The 20,980-nt window shown below is 32.2% G+C and overlaps 1 protein-coding gene across 3 annotated transcripts in view; it reads right to left on the bottom strand.

Moving 5' to 3' along the window:
• Positions 1 to 20,980, bottom strand: part of BRD10 (bromodomain containing 10) — a 105,242-nt gene that overhangs the window by 17,353 nt on the left and 66,909 nt on the right. For 2 of the 3 annotated variants that reach the window (XM_081103414.1, XM_081103416.1), the window contains 2 exons: positions 14,109 to 14,198; positions 611 to 726 (listed from right to left, as the gene is read on the bottom strand). In XM_081103414.1, the coding sequence (XP_080959540.1) occupies positions 611 to 726; positions 14,109 to 14,198 (206 nt within the window). The remainder of the gene's footprint in view (positions 1 to 610; positions 727 to 14,108; positions 14,199 to 20,980) is intronic. The other variant, XM_081103415.1, reaches the window with a different exon arrangement.

The following is a 20,980-nucleotide window of genomic DNA, read 5'->3' as shown; positions in this document are numbered from 1 at the left end:
CATAACAATTTATTCATAATAGCTAACATGAAAATTGTTACCTAAGGAAATGTGATAAATGCAAACAATGGAATATTATTCAGCCTTCAAAAGGAGGAAAATTCTGACATATGCTGCAATAATAAATGAATAAACCTTGAGAACATTATTCTATAAGCAAGTCACAAAAAGACAAATATTGTATATTATATAAGGACTTATAGTAGTCAAAATTATAGAGACAAAATATAGAATGGTGGTTACCAGGGGCTAGGGAGCAGGGAAAATGCAGAGTTAATAGGTATAAAGTTTCAGTTCTTGAGATGGATGGATGATAGTAACAAAACATTATTAATGTATTTAAATCACTGAACTGCACACTTAAACCTGGTTAAGATGGTAAATTCTGTACATTTTACCACAATAAAGAAAAAGAATGTAAGGCACAGAGAAAGGGTTTTGTTAACATTATTTTTTCAGGGCTTGGGAAGTCTCTTGTATATAGGAGACACTCAAAATAGCTGCTAAATTATAAATCAATAAAAACTACTAAATATTCCAGGACATCTTCTCATAAGTCCTAAATTAAGAGCCCTAAAGTAAATAAAACAAATTATAAAGCTTGAGTTACCTGTTTCTTTGAAAAGCTTTCATTAATTTTGGTTCCCATGGCAGCAGTTCATTTAAAAGACGTATCAATGTACTATGCAATTCTTTTACAGCTTGCCTCCGATGATACCATTTACCCTAAAAACACAATTTTAAAAGTAAATCCCTTAGATTTAATCTAAAAATGAATGTCAACCCTTATTTTCTGAGTAAAAACCAAAATACCAATATCCATGAAATAAGTATCTCTTCTAGATTGCAGAAAGGGGGATGTATCCTGTAATAAACCTTATTTGATATATTGTCATCATTTTCAATACTGCAATGCTACACTGAGTTAATAATTAATGACACCCCTCCATTTGCTAATAAGCATTACTCAAAAGCATTTCATTCATATATGGGGGGGGGGGGATGGGAAGAAGGGACAGATGGAGTGAGTATGACAGCGCATATGCACTCTAGCTGTATGAAAACCCTTCTGAGGTATGTGCACTTTAGTCTCACTTAACAAATAATAAATGTTTTTAAGGTCCTATAAGGTGAACTCACATCAGCCTGATGCTGAAGTTCAAGTCCTTAAAATTACATCACTATCTCTTAAAAACTGTATCATATAAATTCAATCTGACATAGGTTATAAAAACCTCTAATAAAGATATGTTTTAATAGTACCCATAGAATTATTCAAGTTATATCTCTAGGTAGCTTATACCCTATTCTCCATAATGTTAATATACATCTATCAACATCACCACCGCCATCATCATCATTTACTGTTATATAAAAGACTGTTATTTTCGCCCTAACCGGTTTGGCTCAGTGGATAGAGCATCGGCCTGCGGACTGAAAGGTCCCAGGTTCGATTTTGGTCAAGGGCATGTACCTTGGTTGTGGGCACATCCCCATTAGGGGGTGTGCAGGAGGCAGCTGATAGATGTTTCTCTCTCATTGATGTTTCTAACTCTCTATCCCTCTCCCTTCCTCTCTGTAAAAAATCAATAAAATATATTTTTTAAAAAAGACTATTTTCTTTTCTTTTTGGGGGGCGGGGGGGCGGGGCGCGGAGGGTAACAGCTTTGAGATATAATTCACATACCATATAGCCCATTTGTTTTATTTTTTTAAATAACAAAATACACACTACTATATATGTTATGGATCATATTTAGCATGTAAAAAATTAGATTTCATCCCATAGCAACCATTGAGCCAACTGCACATTTGTAGAACATTAAGGCAGAAAAATTACCACTCCCTAAAGCAAAATGTATTCTAAATCTGTGCATAAATTTCCCAATTGTGTATGTATCTAAAGCCTTCAAGATTTCAGTCATGGAAATTTTAGTCGCACATAAACCTAAGAGATTAAGTGCACAGTTCCTATTCTCAAAAATTTTGTATTTTAAACCAACAGAATGTCTATGTACATAAAAATATTAAATAACTACAGTACATTTTTACCACTGAGGTTTTTTTATCTTAAAAAATTAATCTTCCTGTTTATTAAAAATAGGAAGATGTTAGATTTTATGTGCACGTGCACATAAACAGGCTCACTCATTCTTGTGTCTTCTTAGTGGCATGATAAATCAGAGCATTATGAAAAAAATTCAAAAAAATTACTTTATTTCATAATATGCTAATGTAGATATATCTTCCCTCTTGTCAAATACTTTCAAGTTAACAATAATTAATACCTCAAAAGTTCCCCTGAAAAGGAATGTTATGAAATAGTATGAAGTGCTTATTCTAACTCATGAAAACAAACTATATATATAAAAAGCCAGTGACCATAATGGCCATAACAACCATAAGGACTGGTTGCTATGACAACCACTGTGGCCAGCAAACCTGGCCAGATCAGGGGGTGGGGCCGGCTGGCCAACCTCGCAGCCCCTCCCCACTGCCGGCCTGCCCCTGATCGGACTCTCCCACCTGATCAAGAGTGGGCCTCCAACCAAACGACCCTTCCCTCCCCCCCCCCCCACGAGCCAGCCCCACCCCCAATCAGCTTGCCCCTGATCGGCCCCAATTGGGGCAGGTCGGCCAGCCAACCTCCCATCATATTCTCCTCCCAACAGGCCCAGCCCCCATCTGCCCTGATTGGGGCCGGGCGGGCCAGACCCCGCCCATGCATGAATCGTGCACTAGGCCTCTAGTTAAATTATAAACAATAAAACTGACCAGAAGAAACTTTCATCTAGGGAAAACTAACTGAGGAAGGTAAAAAGGCAAATAACAGCTGCCATAAATCCTTTGAGGAATGAGATAGGTTTTTATTTCAATAAAAAAAATAGAAAATTAAAAAAAAAGAAAATAGGAAAGGTGGAGACTTTTTCCTTTAACAGGGCATGTCAACAACGTTATTTTTCTACTTAACTGTCATTTGGCTTAAAAATAAAATGGTGAGAGTAGAAGTAAACTTTTCCTAAGTTAAAGACAGCAGAGAGAAAACAGAAATGAGGAATGAAGGTGGAAAGAATATACTCTTTGGGTATAATTAATTGAAAAACTGTGAAAAGCATGCTGAATTCCTTTTAACTGGGGGGTCAGATGGGGCAGAATGGCAGATCAGAATTAACTTGGGTAGTATGGCTGCTGTCTGGATTAGTGTGATGGGATGGGATGGGGAATGCAGAAAGACTACTAGTATTATGGGACCTTAGAACTAGGTAAGTGAGGCACAAGAAGGGAAGACTGTGTAACTGGATGTCATTATTGCAAGACATTTGCCATCTGTGTTTGTGTCTTTACTAAACTGCAACATTAATTTTTGTATAAGAGAATTTTTAAAATATTAGGAAGATTTTATCTTTTGGTTTTATTTTGGTTTATTAAATTTTAATTAATCCAATGCCCAGAAATAAACTTCTGAACTAGCTGATGGACTCAGGAAGGAGTCAGTAAATATTAATCAGAGAATAGATTTCTAACTTCAATATAATTCTGTCTTACCCACTGACCTGTTTGGGAATGTCTATGGCCTTCTAACTTTATATACATATTTTTGCCTTCTTTCCTTTCTTTATATTGCATATTCCCAAATTGAGATAGTGATGGAATATTTCATTTACATTTGAAAATGCATATTTAACCATTCTGTATTTGGGAAGCAAACAAAAAGTTTATTACATACATAACACAAATTATAGAAAGACTGATAAAATGTTTTGACTATAAGATACATATAAAGAATACAATATGACCTTGACAAAAGGCATTCCTATACCCTGCCATGGGGTATGGGTGTCCATAGTTTTTAGGTTGATTAAAAGGGGACACAGGTTTTAACAAGTTCAGAATCACTGCTCTGGGATTGGTATTTGAGGCAAGGTATTTTAACTACTTGGTAGTAAAAGAGAAACTCACACTGCTTGTTTCATTTATCATCTTTGGTCAATAAAACCAAATGGAATTAAAATAATATGTCCCTTTCTAATAAGAGATGATCTCAGAGTGTCACAGTATACAATGGGACTAATGTAAGGAGAAGAAAAGTTACAAAATTTTAAAAGTTAGTCAGAGATGGTAACAATTTACCTTAACTTCGGTCTAATATTAAAATCAAACAAATACTGCCAGAACTTTAAGTTAGGTCATTAAATAAACATAGGCAATAGCTTTGCTGACTGATCAACTTGATTTACAAATGCAGATAATATAATGCTATTTTTCTTGGCCTATACAAAGGCAATTCCTAAAGAAGAAAGAGACTATCTTCTTGTAAGCACCTGTATATACAGGTAGGTATCTCTGTAATGCAAAATTAAAATCTCATATGTATTGTTTAATTACAACAGTACTTAAAATTATAGTGAACTAAAGTTTAAAAGTGAATTAAAAAATAAGGAAAACAGCAAGTTCCCCTATTTTCAAACATGTAAGACAGAATATGGATGTAATAAAAATTAGAAGGCCCTTACAATCTTTGTCAGCACTGATCAATATAGAATCAAAGATAAAGATGGTAGGTAGAAGGACTAATAAAAGGTCATTTGTGGAACAGAGCTATAACTGTTTCTCTAATAAAATATGTTTAATAAGCTTTATGCATATAAATTTAGCCCTTACTTTTCTTTATAAACAGGTATATAAATAAGGATAAATAAATTGTTCTCAAAATTAGAATTCTCACTATTTTCAGGGATAAAAAATATTTTCTAAGATAATCCCAATGTGTTTGTGAATTTAATAATTCAAACATTTACTGAAAATCACTTTAAAAAAGAGGAAGTAATTTTTAAATGAATGTATTATAAAGTTTAACACAGAATACAGTACGAATTTCAAGCATACACCATGGAACCAAAGGCATACAATATGGATTAAATTTGAAGTTTACCTTTCAATACTTTCTCATCCAATGTCCACAGCAGCTGCAGATTGCCAGCTCCCTTTCCATAAGATGTCCCAAATGTCAAACAGTGGAGGTTTTCTAACCTCATAGGAATTACTATAAAAAAGGAGTTGGTCTATGGTCACAAGGCAAGTCCTTTATTATATTATGCAGTTTTGTTTTTGAATGTGACACATTAATAACCTAAGGAACCATATGGAAAAAGAAACTTTAAAAAATTCACAAAACTGCACAATACTGTAAAATGAAAAGCTGAGTCTGTGTGTGTGAAATGAGTGGGAAGGGAAACTTACCTTACAACTAAAGAACAACTCCATTCTGCTGCAGTAATCTGAAATGGGCATGACAGCACCAGCATAATGCTGGCTGGGGTGTTGCAAAGAGAGGGAGTTGGCAATCTACTGATGTTGGGGACATTAGACACCTAAAAGGAAAAAAAAGAGGAAAACAAATTCCAGATTTATCAACTATCTCACCACTACGGACATATTTTGCACATTTTAATAAATTTAGATGGTTTGAATGTTAAATTTAGGTGAAAGTAATTTGTTTAAATAATAATATATCATACTTTACAAATAAAATGCAAACAACTTTCAGAAAAGCCAAATGGATTCATACACAAAGATGTCTCATTTAAAATCACTAGCAATATCCAAAGGAAGGTTGCAAATATTTTAAATTCAGATGTGTAATAACAGCACAAATCAAATCATCTATAAGTATTTTAATAAACTAATCGCTTGGCATTCTCCTAGTCCAAGTAATATTTCATGAAAAGGTAGTAAGTGTTTACTTATTTTCGTATTGCCTACCTAAAGAAAATACCACCATATTCAAATATTCCTGCATATTCACAGTTTTGGGGGTAAAACATCACATTTATCTTGATAAAGACCCCTGAAACAGTGCTAGTTTGGCGGTATAGTGAAATGTCTGCATATAATATGGAAAAAGTTAAAAAGTACTTTAACATTGCCAGAAGTTCTAATATGAGCTATCACATGCTAGTATTTTCTCTTGAGGTACTCTTACACATTTTCACCTATGACTAATTTAATAGAGAAGGAAAACATTTGTACTTTATTTTAAAGAAATCCCATATTGAACAACATATGCGCAATTTCCATTACATTTCTAAATTAACATTTAACTAGAAAGCAGGAAGATAACCACATCAACAATAAAACTGCAAGTTTTGGTGTCATTTGGATTTGTAGAATAAAAACTGGATGACATATTACATTCTTAGTGAGAGAGTTATTATTGGAAAAGGAAATCTAATATTACCAGATTGATGAAGCTCATAGTTTTGGCCGTAAGCACCTCCAGGATTGATTGATTGATTTTAAGTTAATTAATTTATAAGCACCTCCAGGATTTAAATTCAATTGTTCAGAACTCTGAACATTGAAAGGTGGCAAAATCACTACTAAATAGAAGATAATATATTTACTTGGGGCTTTGAAAAAATATGATATTTAAAATGTTATTCATATTTGAATAAGCATGTGAGATATGTAATTCAAAAGGTTAAGGCATATTATACAAGCCACACTATGAAGCTCTAACTATAGAAGGATATATTACCCAGTTTAACCCTTGCTTTAAGCTCACTCCATTCTGGAAATATACAGCATTAATTCTTTGCCTAATTTAAAAATACCAAACAGCCCTTTCCCCTTGTAATTAGAACTTTCTTTGGAAGAAAAGAGGGTTTCAGATATTGTTTTTATGAAAGTTTCCCTGATGGGATTCAAACTACGCCAAATTGCAGTAAGGAGAAATAGTGAACACTCCTAATAAGGGTTCAAATCCTTCTTAGTTGAGCAGAGTAGACTTACCATAGATAAATGAAAATGCATTCTCAGACAATTCAATGACTATAGTCTTACCAGTCATGTATTGTTCTGGTTCACATTTCCTGTCATCTAGCTTTATTTTCTTACTATTATTTTGAACATGTCAGATAACATATAAACATGCAATTAATGAAAGTGAGCCAAGTGCATGGTGCCTTTTGAATAAACACAGCTTGACAATAAAAGATTAAATCTTTTATTTAAAAATACTTGAGCTAGTCCAACCCTTGATTAAAGTTAATAATTTATTCCCAGGGCTTGGGGATAGAATCTTAAGCTCTATAAGTAATTTCCTTGAGAACAAGAACTTAATTTCAATCTCTAGATCCCTACCAAGTTCCTGGTAGTATGCATAGGACACAAAAGATGTTGAGAAAATCCTATATAATAAAAGGCTAATATGCAAATTGTCCCCAAGGGCAGGAGTTTGACCAACCGGGAGTTGGATGTGCGCTGACCACCAGGGGGCGGAACGGAATGAAGGGAGGCCCTGGCCGGCAGCCAGCAGCCAGCAGATGCTAGGGACCCTACCTGTACACGAATTTCATGCACTGGGCCTCTAGTATTTTCCTAATTAATTAATAAGACTGGAATCTGTAAATTAGTAGAGAAACTTATCTGTTGTGCAAGTTTTTCAAAAGGTCACTTTAATTTTTTAAAAAGCTTTAAATATAACTATTTAAAGACAAAGTAATCCCCCAACAGTTGAGATAGTTTTCAGTTTTGTTAACCATTAAATAGTTTACCAGAAGATCTAGAATAAAAAAACAATACAGATAATGACTCAATTGTCAAAACTTAATACTAATCTTAAGGACAATTTAGAGATTACTGCACCATATCTACAACTAAAGTCATTAAATAAAATTAGGGCATATTCAGAACTCTGAATATACCTAAAGTTCATTACACACTCTAATAAAATAGATTTGTACTCTAAACATATAACTATAAAGATAATTTTGATTTGATGCCTCTCTCACTGGGAGCAAATGGGATATGAAATGGAAAGGAGGAGGAAAAAGCCCCATAACCTTTCACTATAATAGAGTAAAATTTGTTATAGGTCTTAGAAAATAAGGTGAATGTATAATAACTGCTTTGCCTTATATTAAACTTTTACCATATGTTTTTCGGGTCCAAATAAATTCATATAATAAGTGAAATTTTATGCATAATTTGACTTTATTTTTCCATTTACCTGTGCTTCTCATTCCTTACTGTATCTTCACTTTTAAAAATATATTACATCATATTTCTAAAAATGAATAAAGAAAATATACAAGCATGTTATCTGTAACTTCTTCATTTCCTAAGGAAGGTAAAAGGTAAATGGTGAACAAACTTAAGGGAGGCCATAAATCATAATGAAGACATCTGAGATGGATCTGAAGCTAAACATTTAGCAATATATAAATGTATCAAATCAACACACTGCACACCTCAAATTTAGTTTTAATGTCAATTATATCTTTTTTAAATTTTTTCAATTATATCTTAATAAAAACATTTTTAAGTGGGAAAAAAGAATATTTTAAAATTATCTGATGGAATCATAAAGGGTAAATGTTAACATTGATAGTCACAAGTTCTATCAAATACGGGCCTGAATTAGGAGTAAATGATACAATAAAATATTCTCAATTACGGTATATGATATATGATTTTATTGACTTTTACCTAATTTTCAAAATATCACCATAATAAATTGGCAGCAGCAGACAAAATTAGAGGTTAGAGCCCTTAACAAATATGGGTTTACCGCCAGGGTTTTGCAATGGCCACACAACTAACATTTAAGACCAGATAATTCTTTGTTATGGGCGGGAGGGCTATCCTGTGCATTATAGGATCATTAAAATGTAGCATATTTTTAGCAGTATCACTGGCCTCTATCCATTAAGTGCCAGGACCACATCTTCAACTATGACAACCAAAAAGTCTCGGGGGTTGGGTGGTGGGGGTGCATAATTATCCCTGATTTGATAACCACTGGCTTATAAAAAACTCTGTGACCCCAAAACATTGTCTAGCTAACGTATAGACTTTGATTAGGCAGGAGAAGTATTATTGTATTATGAATTTAAATGATCGTAAGAACATATAAAAATTTCATTCATTACTTGAAATTCCTAATTCCTTTTAACATATCTTTTTATATATTGTAACCATTACGCACATATTATTTTTTATGTTTCAAAAAATTTAACATTTCACAAATATTTCCATGTAGTAACAATGATCTACAGATATCTTATTTTACTAGCTATGATATACCATTGTGTTAGTACTGCTGTTTGGTTAGTCATCTCCCTACTGTTGGACATATGAGCTTTTTCCAAATTTCCAATATTAGAGGTAGTCTGTGGCACACACCATAGTGTAAACTACTTTTTTTGGGGGGTGGGTAAGGGTGAAATGGGTATAAATGTTAAATCCCAAATAGGACTATAGGATTGAAGAGCATAGACAATTTTATAGCTTTTTTATATACTGATTATGATATTTAGAAGTATTAAATCCTGCTCAGTGCAGAAGCGCTTAATTGCTAAAAGGTGTATTAGAAAAGATGTGCTCTTATATTTTAATTTTAGTTTATCTATTTGATAAGACTAGCATTCCATCATTTGTCATAATATAATTCAGACAAGGTTTCTTTTCTTATAAGATTTCTTTTTTTGCCAAATGTTAATTTTCCCTTGTACCCAATCTTTTTATATATCCTTTTTAAAAAAATTTTGTTTTATTGCTTAAAGTATTACAAAGAGTATTACATATGTCTCCTTTTTTTTCCCCTCTTGACATTCCCTCGGCCTCCCCTACCCGCTTATACCCAATCTTTACACAGATCTTTGCTTATTAAAAAAGATGGAAACCTCTTTGAAAATATAAATTATTACATAAAACATAAGGAAATAAAGTCAATGCCCTAGCCAGTTTGGCTCAGTGAATAGAGCAGACCCAAGGATCCCGCGTTTGATTCCGGTCAAGGGCACATGTCTGGGTTGCGGCTAGGTCCAATATGCAGGAGGCAGCCAATCAATGATTCCCTCTCATTACTGATGTTTCTCTCTCTCTCTTCCTCTTCCTTCCTCTCTGAAATCAATATATTTTTCTAAAAAAGGAAATAAAGCCAATATGAAAAAAAAGGGCCACATGAAACACCCAGAAATATAACCATTTCTGTATAAGCTTGGCAAAATCTTCCTAATTTTGATTTAGAAAGCAATAATGTTGAATAAATTTAAAATACAATAGGATCAGACAAATTCATTAATACCTTTATTCTATCTTTCTGGAAAACTAATAAACTTCCTAGATAGAAAAATGGTATTTTCCATATAATTAAGCAAAATGCAAACTATATCTCAACTAAAACTATAAAAATAATAATAAAATGTTATGATTTTTCCTTTAGCTCACTAAAGAATCCTATGATCTAGATAATGAGAAAGAAAAATTAGAGGACTTTGTCTGACTACATACCTTTACCTCAACCAGTTGTTTGACTTTAAACGAATCTCTGGTAATTAGATATAGCATCTCTCTAGGATGTTAAGCCTTTTTTTGAAAAAGCTACTAAATGAAGTATGGGATCAAGTGAACTAGAGCAAACTCAAGAAATTTAAAGCATTTTTCTCTCCTCACATTATTAACCATAAATAGAACTAGCTGTCTTGCAAGAACGAGTAGCTCAATCTAGATTTTAAAAGACTGTACATCCTCCAATATTGAGGAGTACCTCAATAGCAAATAGCAAAGCCTCTAAGTGGTTAAGATTTATATAAATAAATTTCATTGCCCTGGCCAAGTGGATCAGTTGGTTGGAGCATTGTCCTGCACACCAAAAGGTTGCAGGTTTGATCTTCGGTCAGGTTATATACAGGATGCAAGTGATCAATGTTTCCCTCTCACATCAATTTTCCTCTCTCTCTCAAAACCCTTGGGTGAGGATTTTTAAAAATTATTTTTAAAATAATTTTAGAAGGGGGAGGGGAAAGAGAGAGAGAAATATCCATTTGTTGTTGCACTTATTTATGCATTTATTGTTTGATTGTTTTATGAGCCCTGTCCAGGATGAAACCCACAACCTTGGATATTGGGATGATGCTCTAATCAACTGTGCTACGCAGCCAAGGAAAAAAGGTTTTTTTAATGGAATGTTGAGCTAGGGCGAGGAAATGGGATAATTCTTCCTTACTGCTTTGGTAAAAAAAGTGTCTGGAAAGGCCCTGCAGAGAAGCTCCCTAAAGGAGCCAAGTGTTTATATGAATCCATTTTAAAATCCTCTCTCACATATATAATTTCTACCTTTAGTAATTGCATTTATGACAACTGAATGTTTATATAGAATATACCCTCTTTGTGCCAAAACCGGTTTGGCTCAGTGGATAGAGTGTCGGCCTGCGGACTGAAACGTCCCAGGTTCGATTCCAGTCAAGGGCATGTACCTGGGTTGCGGGCACATCCCCAGTAGGAGATGTGCAGGAGGTGCCTGATCGATGTTTCTCTCTCATCGATGTTTCTAACTCTTTATCTCTCTCCCTTCCTCTCTGTAAAAAATCAATAAAATATATTAAAAAAAAAAAAGAATATACCCTCTTTGTTATTGGAGCCATTATTGTAAATAGGAAAGTTTATGATAATAAGCTGTTTTGACTCTAAATATTATTTTAGTTTTGGCAGTGATATCCTCTTATGAAGACCAATATTAATACTTTATTCATCTGTCAATAGTGAAGGAAGCTCTCGAGGCAAAGAATCAGTCAAAATGGTTATTACCATCACCAAGTTTAGGCATTTCATTATTAAGAAAGTCCCTCAGGTCCTTACCATGAACCCACTTCCAATAAATGTGGTTACTTGCTTTGTAATCCACAGTATATATCAGGCAGGGCAAGTACATGGACACACACAAGAAATGACAGACTGACAATGAAGAGACAGAACAAAAGCAAAAATACAAACAAACAAAAACCTTCATAATACATAGCATAAAGGCCTTTTGGTATATGTTTAGTTATTGATATTAACAGATTTTTAGGGTATTAGTACAATTATGGGTATTCATAATGATACTTGAATAATCAAGAAAGGGTTAAATTGTGTTCAACACAGTACAAGGAGGTAGGAAATTTTCCACTGAATGATGAATTTCAGTTATGTAGAAAATTCAGTTATGTGGAATACTGTATTCCAAATGATACCAGACAAATAAACTGGTATTCAATATTAACATAAACATTCAATAAAGTTAATTCCTGCAACTAATATTTATCACACTCAGTATTAGCTTTTGCAAAAAAAAAAAAAAAGAAAAAAGAAAAGAAAAAGAAATGATACTGAGATGCCAACATTTAACTGTATATTTCCTTTAGAACGCTATGTGGCCATTTAAGTGGTTGGGATAAGCTGTTCATGAAAACCTTTTAGGCAGCCTATACGTTGGTAATCTCAATAAGATTATCCCTACTAAGTACAATTCCAAGAACTTCTATTTCTTGAAGAACAGAAATCATATTTTAAAACTGATATGCAAATACCATAAGTCATGGACAAGCTAAAAATTTAGAGACATGAAATCTAATCAATTAAAACCTACATGTCCCCAAGGACTAGAGTGCTAAGTAATTTATAGTTTTTTTTCACTCTTCTACTTGTTCCTGTGAAGGTAGGCAATATGCTTATACCTCATAATACCACATGGAAGTGAGGTAGATGGCTTCATAGAAAAACTCTAGGATGCGTGCAGAAGTCTTTTTCTCTTACAATACATGATATAAATAAGTACATAAATCAATTATGCTTAAAAACAAAACCCTAATTTATAATATGGGAACAAATTAAGATATATTATGTTTTACTAAAGCATAAAAACCAATTAGCAAATTAACTTAACAAAATTCTGTTTGGAGTCATAAAGTATAGAAAATAATAAACACTAAAATACACAGCTTCTGCAAAAAAACTGTAACACCCTGATTAAAATATTATTTCTTCTTATTACAGAACATCAGTCCTTTATGAGCATATAACATCAAATATATTTTTGAAAACTTTGGCTGAGGAGAAAATAGTCTAATATAAATGTTGTTTGTGAAATATATAACAGAAGTAAATTTTAAAGCAACATTTGGTGTTCCAAATCAAGAGAATGTCCATATACCAAAAGTGTATGTGTATATATATGAAAATAAAAGATTCTAATAAGGGTATAAATAATTTTTAATGAAATACCTTTATAATATATATTTTTTGCATTCTCAGATTATACATTGAACATAATATTTTCTTGTTAATTGATGACTATCATTATGAACATTATTCTGTTAGATTATAGCGATATTCTCAGGGGTATCACATGAGGGACTTCGGATATGCTTAAAGCTGTTTCACTTCTGTATTAAAATAATCTTGGAAGGTTGTAATTTTATGATACTTCAGTCTCCTCCCTTCAGAATGCTACCAATATGTCTTTTCTAAACAGCATATAAAATGACTACTATAAATCTGTTGATATAAAGCTTGCTATATCACTAACTTTATTTTATACATAATTCTAGATTAACAGGTTCTGAGCAAAGACCTAAAAAGGGCTTCATGACATTCCTAAGGGATAAAACAAAGCGATTTTTAAAAATGATGACTGATTTTTAAATTTGTGAAATTACCGAACTATGAATGCCAGTTAAATAGGTAGTACTGATTAAATAAATGAGTGTTTTACCAAGTATTGAGTGAATAAATATAATGCCCCTATACTCTATTCTCAAGAACAATACGAAATAAGGATTAATTTAGAATTTAGAATATATAGTGAAAGTTAAAAGAAGACCTTTAGCTGGCAAAGATTCTTAAGACATTTTTAGGCATGTATCAAAAACATCTGGGGCAAGATTAAACAATTTACATCTGTTATTTATGTCACAGCTAATTAAAATTTTATGTTACTAAGCAATAAACTTCCATAGAAAGCACATAATTATTAAGAATATTTCCAAGGTAAGCATTACCCAAAAAACAACCAGTCAGACAACGACCAACCAGTATATTGGGAAATATCTAAAATTATACCTGATATAAACCAGGCAAACAAAATTAATTTACTTGCTCCGGCACAATTTTTATCTATTAAAAATAAAAAGCAGACCACACAGGAGAAATAAAAGAAACAATGTTTCTATTGTTCATTGCAAATTTTTATGTCATCCAGGAGAACAAGATAAAAAAGGCTTTAGAAAAAAGGAATAAATTTTTATGCTGACAATAATAGATAGAACTTTTGGATCAACACCTACCGATTTTTTTCTACTGTTTTCCAGATCTTTGAGTTCATTCTCGATTTTTGTGATTAAGTCCCTGAGTTCATCAAGATTAGTGCAAATAAGCTAAAATAAAACACAAAAACACAGCTTGATAACACATAATATAAAACACCCAAAATGTGGTAACAGAAGTTGTTTCAACACACACTGAATTCACAATTATTTGTAATAGCTAAAACCAAAGAAAGCTCTGCAGTTTATACTTTAAAATATATTTTTATGATGTATGAACTTCAGGCTTAGTATAAAAATAGCTGAAATTTCAACATCAGTGGTTTCACCTCTCTTCCCTATCCCTCAGTTTGCTTTAAAATACAGGTAACTTTAACATTCTTAACTTTCAGCCCAGAATGACAAAGATCTGGAAACTCACCCTAGGTTTCACGGGTTACTGAATCACCTTTTAAGAAATACTTCACCAGGCAGTCTCCTAGTAGGTGAATAAATGCACCCCTGGAGAACTGTCATACCTTTGCTTTGGTTTGCTAACTACACAATTAAACAAGCGGTATTATTGGTGTTGGGATTGCTAATAAAGGACTTCAACTACATGTGATATATTCAAAGATAAAAATGAAATTAAGTACACATTCTTAATATGATCTTAGTAGTCCTTTAGTAAGACCATCTCCACACATTTCCTTTCATAATTGTGTGGCTCATTTTATTTCACTTGGTAATATTAAAAAATGGCCAAAATAATTGGTTTTTAATTATTAACAATCAAACTAGTTTGACTTAATTACTAAAGTTTTAAACTGTAAAATGTCAGCAACAAAATATTAGTAACTACATTTTAGTTCTTGTAAAATTATACTGAGTTTTTCCAATTCGTTTAATATACTTAACATTTTTCCTAAAATAATTTAAGCTCATATTTTAAAACAAAACTACAACCACCTACAGAGGAAAAGTTTTAGATTAATGAAAGTCTCGCTGTAATGTTTATACTGTGTGATAATTTTAAAAATATACTATACTTATAAAGCTATTAATTCACTGATTTTTCAGCCCTTGTTTATTCATTAATTTATGTGTAAGAATATTGTTTTCCTAAAAGGCATACTTTCTTTTAAAAGAAACAAATAAACAAAAATGACAAAAGGAAAAAGTGTTACAATAAGATTATTCCTAGTAACTAATGAATAACTAAAATGGGAGACTAGGAGCCCCTTAAACTTCCTTTATTATTAGGCTGAATTATATGAAATTGCTGAAATGCCTCTGATCTACAAAAATGGCAATATGGCTCAACCTAATAGACTAAGGAAAATTTATCACAGATATAAATTATAATTAGTATTAAAATACCATTATTAGAAATAGCTATATAATTTCAAACTCACAGAACTGACAAAGCAGGTAAGATTATACAATTAAGTAACTCAAAACAATTCCAGAGTAGAAAACAGTACATAATATATTAGCAAAACAGTACAACTAATATTTATTACAAACTACACATTCCCATTTGCCAGTCTAGAGTTATGGAAGAAATGTTGATAGTCAAGCAATGGAGTGGTCAAGAACAAAATTGTCTTCAATTTCTATTTAGCCTAAGAACAATGTTGGCCCTACACCAGATTTTTAGTGAGAATTCAGTGGAAACTAAACTTCCCACTATATAATCTGCTATTATGACTCTCATGTAAAATTTGGCCCACAGCTTACAGATGGTTGGTTACACCCCTTTTCACTGAACTTGGTATACTAGTTCATATCATAGTAAAGATTTCTAATTTGCACAGATAGCAAAGCTCAGAAGAATTTTCACTTGCATCTTAGCTGTCTTATTTTACAAAAAAAAAAAAAATAATAGCATATTTTGCATATAGTTTTTAGAAACTTATAATTACAATGAAAACATATATTCCTACAACTAAACATTCCCTAAAAAAAGTAAAGATCTTTTAATTAACAATTAGCCATGAGGTCAACAAATATTTATATTCAATTTAAAGGAATAAATAACAGTTCTGAAGTCAAACCATGAATGATTTTCACAGTCTACGAGCTATATAAAATAACACTTTCAAGTGGCTTACCCAGTTATTTAGTTGTATTAAATCAGTGCTCCTCAAACTTTAATGTGCATAAGAATCACCCGGGAATCTTATTAAAATGTGGTTTTTGATGAGGTCTGAGGTGGGACCTAGGATTCTGCATTTCTAACAAGTTCCCAGGTATGGTCTTCAGATCACACTTTTGAGCAGGAAGATATTTAATGATTATGAATTACAAAACTGCATAGCCACTGAAACCTATGGTACTAAGGAGCTAATGACTATGGACATTCATAAAGATAAATTTCCAAACAGGGGATGGAATACTGAATTAAATGCACAATGAGAAGACAACTGTTTCTTAAAATAACTGACATGACTTTTAAACATAAATTTTGTTGAATTTGAGAGTAAAAAGTTTTAGTAATATTTACTTTTATATTATCTTAAAATGACTTAATATCTCCATAACAATTTATACCCTTTATCTATAATAATAAAAGCGTAATATGCTAACTAGAGTGGACGTCCTTCTGGATGACCTTCTGGACGAAGCCACAGTGGCAGGGGGCAGAGGCAGAGGCAGCCACCATGGCGGCGGGGGCCGAGGAAGAGGTGGTTGCTGCGGTGTGCACCGGGCCTCTAGTATATTAATACATACCTCTCTCTACATAAATTTGTATTACATACGTAACATACTGAAAATAGGGTAAAATTAAACTATTACAAATTCTTGTATAGGAATATAATTCTAATTTTGTTACTAATACTGAAAAAAAAAATCTGATTTATGCAACTGTTATAGTTCTTCTGATTTATAAAGTAAGGCATATGTGTGGCCTTTAAACTCAACTCAACTTCAAATGATGCTTTTAAAAATACAACCAATCCAATAACTAAAGTTCGCCTTAATGAGGAAAACAGATGCATTTCTTGAATGAAGCAAAAACACCTTATTAAAACCTCTTTCTCATTACCTTGAATTTGAAAAACATATCTGAGGCTCAGGGCCTCGGAGGGGCTGGGGAAAATCTCCACAGCAGCTCAGATTACAGTTGGACTGCATTGCCAAGATTCATGACAGTTTTCAGTCACACTGCAGGGGTTACAAGAAGAGTTTTATCCCCCAAGAAGAACCTCTTTAAGGCAGTCCCAATCTCCCCTCAAGTTAACCTTTCACTTGATGCAATCCATGACACAACCACAAGCTAAACGGACCAAAAATATGTAATTTGGTCCAAACCTTGGCCTAGGCTAAAAAGGTGTATACATGCTAGTTAAAACTAATAGTTACTAACCTAAGATAACACACTGGTAGGGAAAACCACAGAACCTGGGATTCATCCTTCTTCTATTATACCATGTTCTTTAAAGGGTCTTTCTAAACAGAACAAAACAAAACAAAACAAAATCTAACAACTGGAAATGTATTATAGTTTTAGGATTTAATTTACTATATCTAACCTTTTACTTCTATTAAATGGCAAATATTAAAAGGCCCGCTCTTCAACTCAAGCAGCAGAAATGTGTGTGCGTAGTAGAGGAGAAGTCCCATAGAGATCAAAAGAACCCCATTACTCCATCTCAGAAAAATTACAAAATAATTCATTCCTTACTTTATTACTACTTCAAGTTAGAAATTTTGTCCTTTGGGTTATAAACTCAGTAGGTTTGAGAGATATGTATTTTATATATCCAAAAGGAGTAAGGTAGCATACAAAAATAAAAGAATATAGTAAATTATATTAAAAAACAAAGGGATACAAGGCAGAAAAGTCAAAATGAACAGGTCCAAATGAAATGGATCATGTTCACTACAATTCTAATAAAACATTCTTATATAACTTATGAAAATTGTGAGCAAAACACTACATGCATGGTGTAAATTAAAATTTATACTGTACTTAAGCTAAAATTATATTAATATCTGTTAAAACTGACAGGAAAATTCCTTCTCACTTCTTATGATCACCATACCAGCAATAATGAGTTCTTTAAAACTTGCAAATAAGAATATCTTGTGTGACGTAAAAAATAAATCTGATTAACAAGTTAAAATATTTTTTACTACTATATGATTTAAAACAGATGTTTCTCTCAATGTACTATATATATTTAAAAATTAAAAGAATTTTAAGGTATAAGTAAAAACCCATGCTGTTAAAAGTGAAACAAAAAGCTGAAGTTAGAAATACTTATCTTAAGAGGTAGCAATTCAAAATAATAATGTAATCAAAAGATCCTTAACATAGTGAAGCACTTAAAACTCTAATTTTAATTTTGGTCCCAATTTGTTACATTAGGGCAGTACTTTATTTCATATTCTTTAGTTTCTTCATTGGTTAAATGGAGAAACATAGTTGTTTTTTTAGAGGTATTAAGGTTCAGTGAGTTTATGCTTACATTTTAAAACAATACTTTTACTTAAAGTCTTAGCTGGATTCTGAATTTCCTCTGCAAAGCAGCCTTTAGGATGAATGACATACAGAACAGGAGCAAGTGTGCATTATATGAAAGATTTTGATTACCAATAAAAAGCGGAGTCATGGTAACTAAGGCTTTTAAGCTATTTTAAAAACTTGTTTTAAAATAAGTTTAAACTTATTTTGGCTTGACACACTAAGGTTTTAAAATACTTTCTAAAAAATAAAATTCTATGACTTTGTTATAATTATGTACAAAATGAGAATTCATATATAAGATTTCTTTCTCAATTAAACAAATTAAAGTAAAAGGCTTTTGGTAAAAATTTTATTAAAATAAAGGTATTTCTTAATTTTTTTGCAACCATTTGACTAAAAAAAATTTGACAAGTTCCCCTATATGCCAAATGTATAACTCAACACTAGAGTAGGGCTAAGCATAAGTTTTTTCTTCTGGTTAAATATAATGATGCAAATAATATTACTTGGTTCTTTTCACTTTTCAAATTCTTATAAGCTTAATCATGAGATTTCATGACTTATGAAACATGACCAAATCTAAGATTTCTTTCAAGGACTTAAGCAGCTGGAGAAAGTGGTAAAGGTCTAATAATTAATACATGCTCTTGAGCCAATTCCTAATTGATTTTCCTACTCATAACACAGTATTTTTTTTTTTGTCTAAAGCATATGAAAAAAAAAAAATAATACCAAGAGAGAAAATAGTAAGCTCTATCATTTAATCCTCACAACAACCCTTTGAGGTAGGTACTATTATTATCCATTGTACAGATGAGGAATTGAAATTACAAAGAGGTTCAGTAACTTACCTAAGTTTCAGAGTTAATGGTAAAGTTGGCATTCAAACCCAAACAGCCTGGTTCCAGAATCCACATAATTAACCACTATGCAGATTACTGGTAAACTCACTGAATCAAGGATGAAACCCAGGAACTTTCATTTTTAATAAAGGCATCAGATTATTTTTATACTATCTAAAGTTTGAGAACCACTGAAATCACTTAGGAAAAAGTGGCATAGATATGGTTAGTCCTTTTACAGTACACAAAAAAGAATAAATCCAATCCACCATTTGAATATCTACAGTGTAAACTTTAAACAGGGATGGGATAATTATTTTCTTAAACTGAGATATAGATATTAAGTAGGTATATAAATAAACCTGGATTCTTCTGGACACAAATAGGCAGACAAGTTTGATTTCTAGTTTAGTTGACGTCAAAATAGGATTCACTTTAATTCATTAGGACTTATAAGAAGGCATTTTAGAATAAATACCATGAAGCAAATCTTCCAGCTAACCATTTCTATATAGTATTTTTATGTTTAATATTAGAAATGTGATACTTAAAACAACCTGGATAAAATAATTTGCAGAATCTGAGGTGTTAAGTGTCACAATGCTAGAACTTCTGTGAAGGAAATAAATTCACTTCTTTAGTAAATAATGATCAGTCTTCTTACATGTGGGGAACTTCCAAATAATTAAAAAAACAAACTTTACATAAAATTATTTTGAGGCAAAACTCTAACGAAGTTTACTACTGACTAATACTATCTACTATTCTTTGCTTATTTGAAGCAAATGACCTATTTCCTGGGAGACAGGTGTCAATTTCCTTTATGAATAATACCATGGTATTCAAACTGTAAACTATGCATAAGAACCACTATTGTCATAGTCTATTTCCCATCTTTAGCGCCCCTCCTCCTTCCCCTTTCTCTCTCCTCTCCCTCCCTTTCTTCCTTCACTCATTTATTTAAAATAGCACAATCTAGCAAAACATGTACTTTTGACCTTAAATTTCTGAGAGTGGTAAGTACATAGTTAGTAACTGACTAAAAGCCTAACTTAAGACAGTGTTTTTAAAACTCTTTTGCTTACAACCCATGGTAAAAAATACATTGCATGTCAGTGTCACACACACACACACACACACACACACACACACGATTAAAATCAAAGTTTCATGAAACCATATTACCCTTATTATATCGAACACACTCTTTTAATTTCTTTCTATTTTAACTTTGTTAACTTATAAAATAAATGCTGGTCATGCAATCCACTGATTTCATGGTTTCCTAATGAATACCACCTGCTTATTTTAAAACTCGGTTTATGTCAGTAATTACATATAAAAGTCCATCCACTAAGATAGGAATGGAGACAAATACCAACATTGGGCCAGAATACTTTGAAGGATTAAGGGAAAAATGAGTAAAAGAAATAGCAAAGGCTAGTATGACAACAACCGAAAAATGATAATATAATATTATAGCATTTAAAAACATGTACAAACAATGATAGAAAGGCCTCTAAATAAAAAGTAAATACACATTTTACTGAATAGGCTAGAACCAAGTAACTTTATGTTTTAAAAAAACATTTTAAGAC

The sequence above is a fragment of the Myotis nattereri genome, assembly GCF_964212035.1.
Source record: "Myotis nattereri genome assembly, chromosome: 12".
Lineage (NCBI taxonomy): Eukaryota > Metazoa > Chordata > Mammalia > Chiroptera > Vespertilionidae > Myotis > Myotis nattereri.
The sequence above is the reverse complement of the archived record's forward strand: the minus strand, read 5'-3'. Positions and strand labels throughout refer to the sequence as shown.